This window comes from Excalfactoria chinensis, chromosome 1, assembly GCF_039878825.1.
Source record: "Excalfactoria chinensis isolate bCotChi1 chromosome 1, bCotChi1.hap2, whole genome shotgun sequence".
Lineage (NCBI taxonomy): Eukaryota > Metazoa > Chordata > Aves > Galliformes > Phasianidae > Excalfactoria > Excalfactoria chinensis.
In genome coordinates, this window is record NC_092825.1 from 177,221,225 (window position 1) to 177,237,159 (window position 15,935).

Consider the following 15,935-nt stretch of genomic DNA (forward strand, 5'->3'; position numbering starts at 1 on the left):
AAGGGACTAAACCAAAGTTTCACTTTGTCCTCAAGATGGGGACTAAATTCATATATATATTTTTAATTACAGTTTATATCTGTATGTTAAAAACATAACACAGATGAAGCAATATAGTAGTCCTTAGCTAAAAGAACATACCAGGGCTCAGGTCAGATTTTCTCCTGCATTTAATGGGAAAGCTCTTTATTTCCAGCAGTTTAGAAACATGACGTAATGGAAGCAAAAGAGAAAACTAAACCAGTTGATGCTGCCAGTGGAAGTGGCACTATGGAATGGAAAAAGATTCTTAAACTAAAATTTAATTACACGGCAAAGTTGGACATCTCATTTCAAATAACCAGAATTAGTCAGAAATGACAGAATAAGCCTTACAAGAAAGATGTAACACAAAGCCTTCTGCTAGCAAATGCTGTTCTAAATGATAACAAAGGCTAGTTGAAAAATTTGGACCAAACTAAGGTGTAAACTAAAGCCACAGGGCATAGCAAAGTGCAGAATCCTGGATTTCTGTGATCTCCTCTGTTATCATACCAGCAGGATGTGTATCTGCAGGACAGCGATGTCCAATGCCCACATTCCCTGTTGCTTGCCTTGCTTATGCTGTAGATTTGTCTGTGCTCATTCCACCTTGCCTTGCTCACTTGGGGTCTGGGCTTGATTTTGAATGTAACTTGTCACCATATTCTTTCTGGGAACAGCAGGACTGGGGAGCAACCTGAGTTGTTGCCAACAGATTTGATGTTCGTGCCCTGGGACTGTGCTGGTTGTAAGATTTTTGTTGTATCCAGGATTGTGTCCTCTGTTTGCTGTCCCGGGTGCCTGAGATCTGACTGCAGCTCACTCTGCCCTCTTTAGTACAGCAGTTTTAAAAATAGTAGTAAGTATAGAAATAGAACAGCAGTGTTGGAGATGCATTATTCACTGACTGCTCCTCAAAAGCTACAGTAGTAGCAGGCTACAAAAGATAGAAAAGTGTTGGATTATGTAGGCTAGCACACATATGGATTACTGCTAGGCGCATTGCTCTCAGGCATACGTACCTCCAATTGCAGAAGATCACAGCTATACAAGTCATCATTTTCCTAAGCAACGGTTGGAATATCAGTTGGAGACCAATTTTTATCTGAACTGAGCATCTATGCCTGTAAGAGTGCCCAAATGTCTTTGAAGAGCGCCCCACAGGCAGCCATTGCCAATGAAAAGAAACAAAAGGAGTCAGGCTGGATTGGTAAGGAGGGATAAATTGGGCTGAGACTGAGAATAAAGATTATTTAATTGTGCATCAGTGCCCACGCCACCTTCAGTAACCCTCCTTCAAATCATCCTTGAGGGTAGGTGTATATACTTCATTTGTGCTCAACCTCTCCTTTTCTTGGTAAATCTCTTAACCTGTGATCCCACACCTTTCAGTGTTTGTCATGTCCATCATCTCTTACTCATTATCTGCTGCTATTTTCTGACTATCAAATTTAGAGGAGGAAAAAAAAAAGAAGCAGAGACTCCCCCCACTTCTCTTTTCATGCACATTCAGATGTACAAATGCACACCAGTGTGCACAGAAATACTTTTGTCAGTTCAGCATTTCTCCTGTCACTACCTCAGCTGCTGATGGGGTTATTCAGAAACTCAAATGAGTAGCAACTGGGCAGGTATTTATAAGGAAAATATACATATGTGTGAGTGCATACAATTTTTGGACTTGTTGGAAGAACTTAGTGGCCAGTCTCTAAAAAGGGGGTATAAGAAAGAATGAGACAGACTCTTTAGCAGAGTTTGCTGAGACAGGACAAGGGGAAGTGGTTTCCAACTAAAAGAGATGAGATCTAGTCTGGATATAAGGAAAAAGTTTTTCCAGAGAAGAGGTGGATGCCCCATCCCTGGAGACATTCAAGGTCAGGCTGGACAGGGTCTGAGCAAGTTGATCAAGCTGTAGGTGTCCCTGTTCATTGCAGGTGAGTTTGACTAGATTAGTTTTAGAGGTCCCTTCCAACTCAAGAGATTCTATGATTCTATGATTCTAACTACTCTTTCTCAGTCAGACGTACAGCTGTTGGGGTGGGTCCATAAGATGGCCATGAAGATGATCAGAGGACTGGTGTTCCTCCCCTATGAAGGCAAGCTGGGGGAGTTGGACTTGTTTAGCTTGGAGAAGAAAAGGCTCCAGAGGGACTTAATTGCAGTCTTCCAGTACTTGAAGTAGCTTCTGACATTTGGAAAAAAGGTTCATTGTGTGTGCAGAGGGTTTTACTTACACCACAGTACTGAATTTGTTATCTCAGCTGAGCTTAGATTCTCTTTCAGGCCGTAAAACACTTTTACTGAAATGACAATAAAGCCAGAGGGCGGCTTTACTTTACAGGCAGGGCTGTGGGATCTGTAAACAGAATCTTCTCATAAGAAACATTATTAAATATGATCAAGATTCTGTCTGTCACAATAAATATATTCAGTGGTTTCTGAAAGGGCAGGGTGAGTGTAATATAGGTGTCTGACTGGAATATGAAAAGCACTATGGATGACAAGCTAACTGAATGGGAAAGACTAATGGATATGGATGGTGCAATAAGTTGTGGTTCAGAGCCCAGACCTACTGGGAAAACTTTGAATGGATGGAAAAGGGCCCTTTGTGGGCAGAAACTTCTTCCCTGCTGGACATCCTGCTGAACAATTTTGCTAGGTGGGCACCTGCCTAGAAAACCTGCATGAAATTTATTCAATTGGGAACTGAAATTGGGTATTCATCCATAAGAAAATATTCTGGAGTCACTGTCCATGTAAGGGGTAAAATGAAATGGCATATGGTATAAAAACAGATCCCTGTATTTTATTTAAGTTTCACTGAAATGTTTTGCTTCAAGATAGTTCAGTACTTCTCTGGAACAGGAAACATATATGATCATTAGAAAAAAGGTGATACATTGATACAGGTCTTTCCAAGAGCTACAATTTTTGATATATTTTCAAGAGACAATTGAGAGAGAGTATATCATCTGACAGTGAGAAAAGCAAGAGAGACACTATTTCTGTTGCCTGGATGACTGACTGAGAAAACAGACTGTTGGCTTGCAACCTTTTGCTCTGTAATATTTCCATAATTGCTCAGCATATGAGTCAGTAAAAATGTGAACAGCCCTCAGCCGCTGTGTGTTTTAGGATTAATGTAACAAAGCCTGAAGCTTGCAGTGGGCAGAGTCACCATGAGTTCATTATGCTGCTTTGGTAGATACGTAACGCTGCTTACAGTTAACAACATGGGCTGAGCCTGGTGAAAGGTGATCATCTGAAGATACATGTCACTGGGTGACATGGGTTAGTTGGCATGGTGGTGATGGGTTGATGGTTGGATTACACAGTAGAATCATAGAATTGTAGAATCACAAGGTTGGAAGGGACCTATAAAATCATCTAGACCAACCGTCCTCCCTCCACCATAACTACAGAAAACCCCTAAACCGTATCTCCTAGCTCCCTATCCAGATGCTTCTTGAACACTGCCAGTGATGGCGACTCCACACTTCCCTGGGCAGCCATTCCAGTGCCTGACCACTCTCTGAGAGAAAAAGTTCCTTTGTATGTCCAGTCTAAACCTCTTCTGATACAACTTGTGGCCATTTCCTTGGGTCCTGTCTGTTACCTGGCAGAAGAGGCCAAGCTCCTCCTCATCACAACCACCCCTCAGAAAGTTGTAAAGTGCAATGAGGTCTTAGTGGTTGTTTCCTACCTTTGTGATTTTATGATTCTATGTCTGGGTGATGATCTTGAGCTCAACACAGCATAAAGAATACTTTTTAGCGAAGTTTGTGCTCACATAATTCCACTAGCTTTCTCTAACATAAATGTTTTTTACAAACCTTTGAGCTTCCTAGTTTTCCTTTAGTTCTCCAAAGACTGGTGGGCCCAAGAGTGAAAGACCAAATATTAAGGAAATGTAAATGTTTTAACTTCATCTGTCCTTTTCAAGTCTGAATCACTAAGGTAACCATTGTCCTGAAAATGCTGCCCTTTGTTTCAGTAGCATAGAACAGCCTTAGGGATCCAGAGGGATGGATGGGTTGCTTTGATACCCATATTAATTAACAATTAAAACAGCTCATGGAGAGTATTATTATGATTAAATACATGAATTTAGAGACTGAACTTTGTCAACTCAACTGAAGCACAATCTGTGCTTGATGAAATGAAGTTGAGAAGGAGTTTATAATGATACTGTTTCTTTTTCCAAAACACACAGGTTTTAGCTTTCCCTCTGTCTGGTTGGATGTCTTTAAAAGATCTGGGATTCTTATGATTTTTTGTTTTGTCATAAGCTGTACAAACATTTCATTTGCAGCTTAATTTATAAATTACATCTCTGAAATAAGACAAATAAGTTTTTTTTTTTTTTTTTTTTTTTTTTTTTTTTTTTTGCACAAGGTAAAGGAACTAGAAAATAAGCAGCTGAGGGACTTTTCTTTTTCTCGAAGAGGCTGAGGGGAGACCCCAATTGCTCTCTACAACTACCTGAAACCTGAAAGGAGGCTGCAGTGAAGTGATTGTCAGCCTCTTTTCTCAGGTGATAAGTGAGATGATACAAGAATGTGGTTGGAAGTGGCACTTAAGGACATTTAGACTGAACATCTGGAAGAATTTCTTCATAGTGTGGTCAGGCATTGTGATGGGCTGCCCAAGACAGTGATGGAAGCCCTATCCATGAAGGTATTTAAGAGATGAGTGGACATGTCACTAAGTTTTAGTGATGAGACTTGGTAGGTCAGGTTGATGGTTGGACATGGTGATCCTGAAGATCTTTATCTTTAGGATAAATTAAGATAGCATCAAACCTCTCTCAATTGGCCATGTGGCCAGGGACATACGAGCTCAAAGGTGCAACAGACAAACCCGTAAGCCTATTCCTATCTAAATTTTAGTTTGATTTTCAAACAGGAGAGTTCTGCTGGGATTACTCTAGCCCTGTTTATCTGAGCTGAATTTCTTCCAAATAGATAATAAAAAGCAAAACATGCACGGTTAGGCAGCTTTCTCCACTTTTTTTTTTTTTTTTTTTTTTTTTTTTTTTTTTTTTTCACTAAAAGAACTGAGGGACTAAGTGGAATTGCAGATCACTAAAATATACTTACATGTAAATGTACTGAAATGCCCATTTTACATCATGAAGTTTAATCTAAGTGTGAACAGTTTTTCCCTTTATGCTCTTTCAAATATACCTTTACATTATCTCTTTCTGAAAAGGTCCTACATTTTCTCTTTTCTTTTTTCTTAATGGACAAAAGCAGATTTTTAGCAAGCACTAATGATAGAAAATGTGTTGCCAAATGGATACAACATCTCAGACTGTAATTATGCTATTTCCTCCATACTGAAACAAACATTGACATGAGTAGCTGGAAGATAAATGTTATGCTGATGACAAAAATGGAAAAACAATTTGGGGAATCAAGAGGTAATTAAATTCTTGACAGACTCACTTGAAAAAGGACCATTAGTTATATGAATGAATTATTCCCCTGAGGCTTTGATTACATACAGGAAATAGGCATTTAACAAGTGATTTCACTGGCAATATAGAGCATATTATCTGTCCAAATAAATGGCAAAGTTAATTAACTGGCTTGCATAGAGTGGCCATTTCAAATTTAAAAAATATAGAACTGATTCCTTAAGAAACTTAGAGAGATTAAGATTTCACAATGCTGTTTATTGAGTATTTTATACCAAGCTGAACTCTGATTCCACATAATAGATGAAGCTGGAAAACTTGTTTCAGTCAGTGCAACTATTCTGCTTTTGTTTTGCAGTGAACTCAAAAATTGTTTGGTATGGCAGTAAGGGGAGTATTTGCAACTCTGAATTATTTTGCTGGCATGCAGAAGCTTGGTACTCTCTGCAATAGGAAGCGTGTTGCAACAAGAGGAACTTCTCTGGTAATCTGTTATAGGCTGATGTAAAAAAAAAACAACAACAGAGGATAATCTAGGACAAATAAAGTATTTTCATTTCCATTACAAAGTAAAAATGAAGTAAGAAAATGTTAAGAATGAGAATTTTATGTGGGCAGGGGACCTCAAGAACTGCAAGTCTGAAAGGGATTTGTTGAGTCACTCCTTTGCCCCTTTGCTAGCCCCTACCTATGACTTTGTCATCTCATCATGCAGATTTCGCACTTCCCTGTGTTTTCTAAAGCTAAATGGGACTTTCTTTGCTGGTGGCTTCAGCCACATTCTTGTTTTCCTCACTGAAACCCTTGTAAATCCACGCACATCAACTGGACTGTTTTCAAAAGCAAATCGCTGCAATACTGATGTCGAGTATTCACTACAGCTGCAAATGTAAGCTACGTTTTTGCAGAGAAACGTGCCTCCACATTCAGGACTGTAGGTATTTCTCATGTTCAGACTCGTGCCAGCCACACAGTAGTGTGTTAAGGCGTTGGGCATCAGAGCCATGAGCATCACAGATGGTTGTGCACAGTAAACTAATGCTGCAGAACAACAGCAGCAGAAATACTGCTCTGGCTGCATAGTGCTGGTGAAAGGGAACTTGAAGATTTGGTGCTGGCTGGCCCATTGTGAAACACACCCGTGTTCAATGTCTGTCACAACGGTCAAAGCAGTTAGTCCCCAGACCTAAAATTTGCATCCAAAACATTAATATTCAACTTTTCATTTGAGATCTAACACCTTTCCAAATCAGGGACTTTACATTTCTTTCTCTGTTCCATTAAAGAGATAACAATGTGCACTACTTTTTAAAGTATTTTCTTCTCTAGCATCATTTAACTAAAACTGCATCTTCCAATTAGGAGGTATTGTCAGTCAGTATTATTCTGAAAAGAATCATGATTTAGAAGATCATCGTTTTATACCCCCTTATACTTAACATTCCTTAAGCCGCTGAAATTTCACCTACTCGTAAACATACAAAATGATTAAAAAGTGCAACTTCAAAAGCTTTCATTATTTACATACCCCTTTTGCATCAATGACACCAGGCTTTGCATTGAACTTCACTGTCTTCAAACGGGCACGCTCCTTCCTTTCCACTCTGTGGAAAACAAGAATAAAGAGCCACATGTTGGTTGGAACGGTATTTTCTATGATCTGTTTGATATTGTCTGCTACAATCACCTGTAGTACATGAAGTGAACATCAAAAGCAAATTTTTACAAATAGTAAGAGAGGTCAGGTCACCTCCTCAGCCAGTCACAGAATCAGAGAATCATCAAGGTTGGTAAAGACCATGAAGATCATCTAGTCCAACCACCACCCCACCACCACCATGCCTTCTTGGCACCATGCCCCCCATGAGAAGCACTTTGCTGGTAAACACAGGTCTGGCCCCAGAGAGCCTTGGTTTTCTTACATCAGCTGAACAGTGCTTCCTCCCAACAATCATGCAAACTAAAGAGACCAAGTTTCACCTGATGAGTTAAAACGTAAGACTTGAAGTTGTTGGACAGAGGAATCTTAGAACCTTTTTACCCCATTATTTTCCATCTGCTTCCAGCAATGCCCCCTATCCTCTTTCACCACAGCTAAAAAGCAATCCAGTGATTAAATTTTAGTGATATTAATGAGTTGATTAGCTGGTTGAGATGGTCAGATAAACACTGCAGCTGGTCTGACCAGAGCAGACTGGAAGAGGATGCTCCCCTCCTTATGTTTCAGAGCAAACTTTGCTTTGATTCTCAAAAGAAAAAAACCACCAGCAAAAAACAGAATCCACCACACACAGGCAGATGGTTTGACCACAGCTTTGCAAAGCCCTTTTTATGTATTTAAAACTTTTCACTGCTTAAACACAAAGTTCTTCAAACCTGTCTTTACCAGTGTCACAGGTTTTTTAAAGGTCTTGCCCTCAGCTCGCTCTGCAGAGTGAATGCTGGTTCACTGAAGTAATTTTGAACGTGCTGTGCCTGGAACCTTTCTGTTGCTGATTTTTGAAATGAATTCTAAATTTGTCTTCTGAAAGGTGGAGGAATGCTATTTCTTACCATAGTCAAGTGCAGAAAAGCTTGCTTCAGGTTTTGCTTATTTAAAACTACAGTTTTTCCCAAATGAGCTTATCTGAGGAGAGATACAAATGCTCCAGGGCAGAATAACTATTTTCAGCCACCCTAAAATGCTGTGAAAGAGGTGGGTGGTCTTTTTTTTTTTAAAAACTATTATCTCCATGGAAGCAGCATGGAAATATATATATATATATTTCTGATTTACTTAAGTCAAGTGGGTGGATTCTGAAGACAAATATATGCAGGTACTCAAAACCAAATAGTGTAGCCATGTAAGAAAAGAACACAATTGATGTCTTTCAGTTTCTTTGGTCTTTTTTCAGTTTGGTACCAGGAACTGACCACTCATTAATAGGTGGATGCATTGGGTGAGCATATCTTCAACATCAGTTTAATGCAAATGAATCTATTGTCAAGACTTGAGAGCGCTGCACAAGATGAACCAAAGTGCAGAAATGGACAGCAAGAAGGACATTTGTTTTGAGAGCTCTCTCATGGCCTGAGCTGAGAAATGAGAGCAGGCAGCCCATATGTGCATACCTCATGGGACTGAAGAGCCCAAACTGCACTGCGGTATCACACAACGTCCCTCAGCCTGCACCATTCTGGTAATTCTGTTTTTAAAGGAAGTTGAAATGCTCCAATGAAAAGCTTCAACAATCATTTGATCCCAGTAGCCACTGCTTCAATAAATACACTTTGGGACAGAAGTTGCTACTTTGTATTTTCAGAACCTTTGCAGTGAGAAAATTTTGAGTTCTCTTTAAGGGAGAATTATCTTTAAGAGAGAAAAAAATCACTGCAATGAGCTAGAGCCTGGCAAATTCAGATTAAGAAAAACACTATGTTTACTTTTTAATGGTTAAGAAATTTAGCCATTAAAATAGCACAGAAGACGTGTATCTGGCATCCACATCTTGGAAACTTGACTGGAAAAAGACAAATTCCAGTCACCAACGTAGTGGAAAAAAGACACACAAGGTAGGCTTATAAAGGAGATCAGACAGTGTTCCTTTTATGTCCCTAAATATCATGGATCGATATCATGAGTTTCCATTATTTGCTGAATAGGCATGATTTTAAAAACATTTATAAACATTAAAATCTATCAGCACAGGGAGATATATGCAGTTAAAGCTTTACCTGTAGGAGAATGATACAGCAGATTTTGAAAGTTCATCCCAACTACAAGATTTACACACGGTGTATATTTAATCTTTTAACACAATCTGCTTGAATAATAACACCAGTAACTCTAAAAATGGTCTGAGAAAGGTTGAGCTCTCTCCTAAATGCAATCAAACTCCATGAAAGTCACAAGCAGAGAGAGAAATCTACTGCAAAGGAAATCTACTGAAAGGAGAAGCTATTTTTGTCATTACCTTGACTAATACAGTCATTACTATAAAGATAATACTACCTTTGCAAAATCATCTACAGGATCTACTGGCCAACTCACAGAATCACAGAATTATCAAGGTTGGAAAAGACCTAAAAGATCATCCAGTCCAACCATCACCAATACTTCCCAGCTAAATCATATCCCTAACTCACCTATAACTGAAACAGTAACACTGTTTGTCTAGGATTATGAATTTCTCTAGGAAATCTAAGTCCAATCCTGCAAAGCTAGCTTGTAACAGCTCAATGTAGTATTTTTATTAGACAATAAATATCATCTGAGGAGAAAAATGAGGTTATTACATCCTCCAAATAGGTCCAAATGTATCTTTTTTTTTTTTTTTTTTTTTTTTTTTTTTTTGCAACTTTCACAGTATTCCACAAATGGTATTCAAATACATTCTCTTAAACCTCTTGGTTTTTAAGTCTGGATAGTAAGATTACTTAGTTTTATGTATATATATGTTTTTTAATACAAACTCTATTCTTTTGATAGAAAAATAATTAGCACAACATGTTTCCTTCTGTCTGACTATGCTTATATATTTCCTACTGAAACACAGTGAATGGTGGTTACTATAGCTACAGTTCAAATTTAGAATAAATGCAGTTCTCTGTATGTGTGGAATATTCACATGGAAACAGCTCAAATGCAGCTTTTAAATTAAATCTGTGTTATTAGAACCACATGAACAGCTTTAAACTCAAACTAGCAGATGAAGTCCCCTGATAACATCAGTAAGAAATGAAGAGTTGAAGCTGTATAATTGCCTAAATAGGATGGATGCCTTCTGAGAAAATAACTACCTCAAATGAACACAGTATTCAATTTATTAATCTGTGTTAACATTTAAACTCATCCCAATCCTTTCTAACTTCCTAAGACATCTGCTTTTAACTTCATTTCTCTTTCACTGAATAAAGAAAGTTGAAAATTAACCTTGAAGAGTGGACCTTATTTATGAAATTCTTCATAATTGAATTAGCAGCGATGGTGTAAATGGCTGAACTCTACAGGCAGAGAAGACGAGATGAGGAATGACAGAAAAATTCTACACTGCTTTGAGTAGTCCATAAAAACCATCATTAAGTGCCATTAATCCTCCAGGCAAATGTATCAACAGTGTTCATACATGCTTATAATACCTACTGAATACTACAAGCATTTCATAATCTACACTTTTGTTGAAGAAAGCACAGAGACTTGTCCTTCATTACAATTTTTCCAACACTTTCTACAAGTCTTTTCAGTTATTTTTTAGTTGAACCAAAAACTTTCAAGCTGAAATTTGATGCGTCTTAGGGTAAACACAATATTGCTGCTGCCCGAAGTGTCGTTCAAATGGGTTAACTGTTGGAGAAAGGCTCAGATAAAACAGATGGTTGTGCCTAGGATTCTCCTAAAGAACTTCTGCTCAGGTGCTTTACAGCCTTCACAGAATCATAGAAACAGAGAATGACTTGTTGGTTTGGAAGGGGCCTTAAATCTCATCCAGTTCCAACCACCTTCCATGTGCAGGGTTGGCTCCCAGCAGCTTGGGCTGCCCAGGACCCCATCCATCCTGGCCAGCATCTCCACAGATGGGGCACCACAGCCTCTCTGCACAGCCTGTGCCAGGGCCTCACTACAGGAATAGGTTTATTTATTGGGTGAAGGATGACAGGAGGGTGCTCTGGTATCAGGAGTACACTTCTCTACTTTCTGAAGAAATCATCTCATTATCCACATGTCTGAAAAGCTTTGTTTCATTGTGTGCTCCGAAGAAATCTGATAAAATTTTGTTCTCTAAAGATTTTGTCTTTGTTGAGAGGCTGCAGTGTTGATTGCAGTGAACAGAATTTGTTTCTTTAATTTCTCCTTACAGCTATTTGGTCATTTTTTTGCCAGAGAGCAGAAAAGTGGCTGAAAAAAATTGGAAATCGTGGAAAAAATTAAATATCATTTTTTAAATGTATCTTTTTGTATTTGTATTCATTTGATAAAGCTCTTAGAAATACATCTTAGAAAATATTTAAAAGGAATGCTACCTTGAGCACTTTTAGCAGGTATCTTCAGTTTTAAAATTGCTACATTTTAACAAAAAAATAACGACTCTCCTTATCACCAAGACAAAGTGGGGTTAAGCACAAAGAGTTTCTCACAGCAGCTAACATTGTGAATGCCTATAATAAGAAAAAGAGTGTAAGTTCTTCATACTCCTCCATTCCTCTGGCTGCTAGAAAAATCACCACCCCTTAGGCAACACTTTGAACAACCATCAGAGGAAACCACTTTTAAAGGAAGAAATGTTTCATTTAGAATTATATCCATTTATTATTTATCACTGCTGCGCAAAATAGGATTATAAACCGATTGTGCAAAAGATTAACTGAAGGGGAACAATTCCCATCTGCCTAATTATGCAAAGACTCAACTGCAACCAAGGATTGCCTAATATACACATTAATCTCATGCCCCTTTCTAATGATAAATCTGCTCAGTACACTTATGCCTAAGAGTTAGAGGAAAACACAGGTACAATTTCCCAAACTCCTTCATGGCTCAAACCTCATTTGCAAAAATTCTGAGGGTCACTGAGGCTCAATGAACTTTCAATAGCGTTCAAAGACATCCAGCATTCAAATAATAGAAACATAGCACCATAGAATCATAAAATCATAGGTGTTGGAAGTGACCTTTGGAGATCATCAAGCCCAACCCCATGCTAAAACAGGTTCCCTGCAGTAGGTTGAGCAGGAAAGCATTTAGGTGTCCTCCTTCATAGGAGGAGACTCCACAGCATCTCTGGGCAGCCTGTTCCAGTGTTCTGTCACTCTCACAGTGACTTCCTATGTTTCAGCTTGTGCCCATTACCCCTTGTTCTGTTGCTGAACATCACTGAAAAGAGACTAGCCCCATCCATTTGACTCCCACACTTTAGATAATTATAAATATTGATGGGATCACCTCTCAACCTTCTCCAAACGTGATTTTGGAACTGAAAACCTCTGAGCCCCAAGGGGGGACAACCTCATCAAGCACAAATAATGTGGATTTCGTGTCCCACTTTCCACCTGTTCTCCAAGTCCCTGAAGAAACACTACAGTGTAGAGTAAAATGGTCTAAGATGATCTGAGATTTGGGACAGCAGGAGTACATCTTTTGTAGTCACTTTCTACAGTGATGCTCATTCAAAACAAGTTTCCCCCTGGACCCTAGCAGGGGAGAAAAACTTACCAGCTGTCTCAGGTTACCCCATCACTACTTGCACATCTGCAGGGAGAGTTTCCTCTCAAGAGGAGGTAAATACTTGAGGGGTAAAAATTGTACAGAGTGGCATCACTGTTGTAGCTACGCTCACTTTCAGGGCATCTGCACTCAGAGAAGGATGTATATTTCTGCTTTATCTGCCTGGACTCATTGTGTGATGGACAGAGTAACTGTCTCATATGGACTAACTCCTAGGGATGATCTATGATTCCATCAGGGAGAGACACAGATTTCCACCTAGATTCCCAACTTTGTCATCTGTCTTAGTAGTAAATACTTTGCATCACTTTTTTTCAAAAATGATCAAGATTTATTCTCCCTTTTCCATGTATGGCCAAAGGAGTGGAGAAGACTTCAGTGTTTCCTCACTAGCAAACTCAAAACTTTAGTTCTTTTGGTTGCTGTTTTCTTCTGAAGAATGAGAACATACTACTGTAATGAAACATCTAAAGGCATAGTAATATCTAACCACCATTCTGTTTCTTGAAAATGGGTCCTTGGGATTCTTCAAAATTAGACTTTCAGCTCTTTGTTGTGCACTGAAAACAAGAAGTTGCGTACGACTCAGCCAGACATGAACTGTGAAACCCCACTGTTGGTGGCTAATGGATCACTAGGAATTTTGTCAGTGCCTTTGTAAAAGCACTAATCAGTCTTCTCAGTAGAGATGTAAAATATCAAGTGAGACATGCTTTAATCTTTCATAACTGATTAACCACTGATGTAGAGCAGGGATGCAAATAAGAAACTGGTGTCTGGAATAAAAATGGTTATAGTAACCTAATTTGCATGGATTTGGCACTGAGGCATTCTGCAGAATTAAAGCAATTTTCAAATCCAGCATGAGAACTGTAGAGAGTTACCACATAGAAGAATGCAACAAAAAAATGGATTCTTGAAAGAACTTGCTATATTTTACATCTTTGCTAATGTGCTTCTTTATGTCTTGCTTCCAGGATATCCGCTTTACATTTGTTGTGCCTGCAACAAATATACATTTGTTGTATTCCATCATGTGAAACATAACAGACAGTGAAGATCACTGTTTTCCGTTGCTTCTATTCTTCACACTGTTTAACTTTGCTTTCAGTTTCGGTGTAAAAATAAGCTCTCATTCTCTAAATTATTATTTAATATTCTTGAAGTGGTTGTTTATTTATTTATTTTTTTGCAACAGAACATGTATTTTTCATTAGGAGAAAACATGCTCTTGTAGATCTCCACCTTCACTTAGGAAAGCCACTTGCTTATAGAAAGCAGCTCAGCACTTGGTCAATATTTTATGAAAATGGTAGTCCTACTGCCAGCAGGAAGTGACTTCTCATAAGACTGTTGAACAACCTTATTCTGTTTAAAAGCTAGGGGCTGTTTTCCTTTTTTCTCATCATTGCTAGAAGACAATAAGAGAATTATAAATACACATACATACCAATTTTACTCCATATAAATATATATATATATTTCCATTAGGTTTGTAAGTGTAGTCAGGTAACTTATTTTAGACAAAGCTTACAAGACCATGCCATGTAAAAAAGTTTTATCATCTAAGGATTAAAGTCTTAAGGGATATTTAGAAAGGTGGACAGTTTGTAGGAGACCATTAAAAATAAAATTCACTTGAGTGGATAAACATGCCCTTCTGCCAAGCTGAGCAGAATAACAAATTTGAACTGGCTTTTTGCCTACGGGGACTTCTGTGCTGAGGAAAGCTCTTGTTCCTTGTCCTTAAAAATGCTTGCAAAACATTGTTTTTTAATGTTTTTTTCCTCCCATTTTCTTCTCAAAGGAAAGTGCGGTTACATGTGTTTGTTGCAGGAATTCTGTCCATTTGATAACACAACTGTATGGTGCCATCACACACATTTATTTGGTACATAACAGAGATACGAGTTACATAACTTTTTTCAGCTACCTGAAAATAGAAAGCTTGGAGTGATGTACAAGTGGTTTTGTCCTGTAGACAACAGAAGGATTATGTGAATGATTTAGTGTTTTGGGACCAAATCCTTGGTGCCTACAGAGGAAGTAAATGTAGAAGTGGGAAGAATTTAGGCTAGGCTAGGATACGCTTTTTGTTGATTGACCTTTCTGAATGTAAGAATTTCCACTGGGAGGGAGTCTTAGAAATAGACTGCTCTGCCTGCTACTGCCTGTTATGGGAAGTTGAACACACTTAACCTGAAAAGGGAAACAAAAATTTATTGTGATATACAAATAGAAATTAAATCTAATTCTAAATTGATACATCTAAATGTAATAAAAATCCAATGTAAATCCAATTCAACTGGTCATTTGAATGTAAAACTTAGTAATTTTTTATGATCGGTAACTAATTTACTTAGTTAAATGTAGTACTCAAATAGGGCCACAGGCTGCTGAGACAATGGTATAGGACTTGAAGGTATGCCACAGCACCTTCAAGATCTTCTCTGGCACAAGAACTGTTTCCTGCTGTCACCATAGGCATAACTTGGATAAGTCTTTGTGGTGGATGTGGAACCAGGATCAATTTGACCTGTTATGTTCATTTATTAATACAATATTACAACAACTAGTGGGTTAGTGTTAAAACACAGCTTAAGTGGTTTACAGCCTCTAATGCTGAAGTCCTATCGTTTCCAACATCAGTATGACCCAGAATCATAGCACTTTTATAGCACTGTATTTGGTTTCTACCTCAGTTCCATGGTGCAGAACAGCAAATACATACAAATGTCCATAATAAATGGACAAAATGTTGTCTCCAGATGAAGAAAGGGTTGCAGCAATACTATAGCACTGAAGGACATTTAGATCCCTCATGGGGATCACCACCTGAACAATCTGTGAGATTTAGTCCTTGCACAGATCAACAGAGAAACACAAGGCCATTGTTTCTGCGTGCTGTCTCTTTCAGAAACCCTCCTCTAGCTGACATGTTACTCTCCAAAACTCCCTCTGAAAGTTTGACTTTATAATTTAACAGTCAACAAGGCATCAAGTCCACACATTGACAGCAGCACTGAAATATAAAGGCAAAAATCTTTCAAACCCTATTGAATCATTAAGAGATAAAGGCTGATAATATACACAACATCCTGGCAAGAATAGTGAGTGGCAGCTCCCTGCAATTATAAATTATGATTTCTCCTGCTGTATCACATACATCATAGAGAAGAAAAAGAGTTTGGAGTCTTGATTTATTATGCAAAATTTCTCTTATCAGCTCATGTTGCAGTGTCATTGTTTGAAGGTCTCTCTTTGAAGCTGTGTTAAAATTAAAGCTAAGAGCAA

General features: G+C 38.4%; 1 protein-coding gene across 32 annotated transcripts in view; it reads right to left on the reverse strand.

Moving 5' to 3' along the window:
• Positions 1-15,935, reverse strand: part of DLG2 (discs large MAGUK scaffold protein 2) — a 981,657-nt gene that overhangs the window by 35,705 nt on the left and 930,017 nt on the right. For all 32 annotated transcript variants that reach the window (XM_072326879.1, XM_072326883.1, XM_072326882.1 and 29 more), the window contains one exon: positions 6,969-7,044. In XM_072326879.1, coding sequence (XP_072182980.1) covers positions 6,969-7,044 — 76 coding nt within the window. The remainder of the gene's footprint in view (positions 1-6,968; positions 7,045-15,935) is intronic.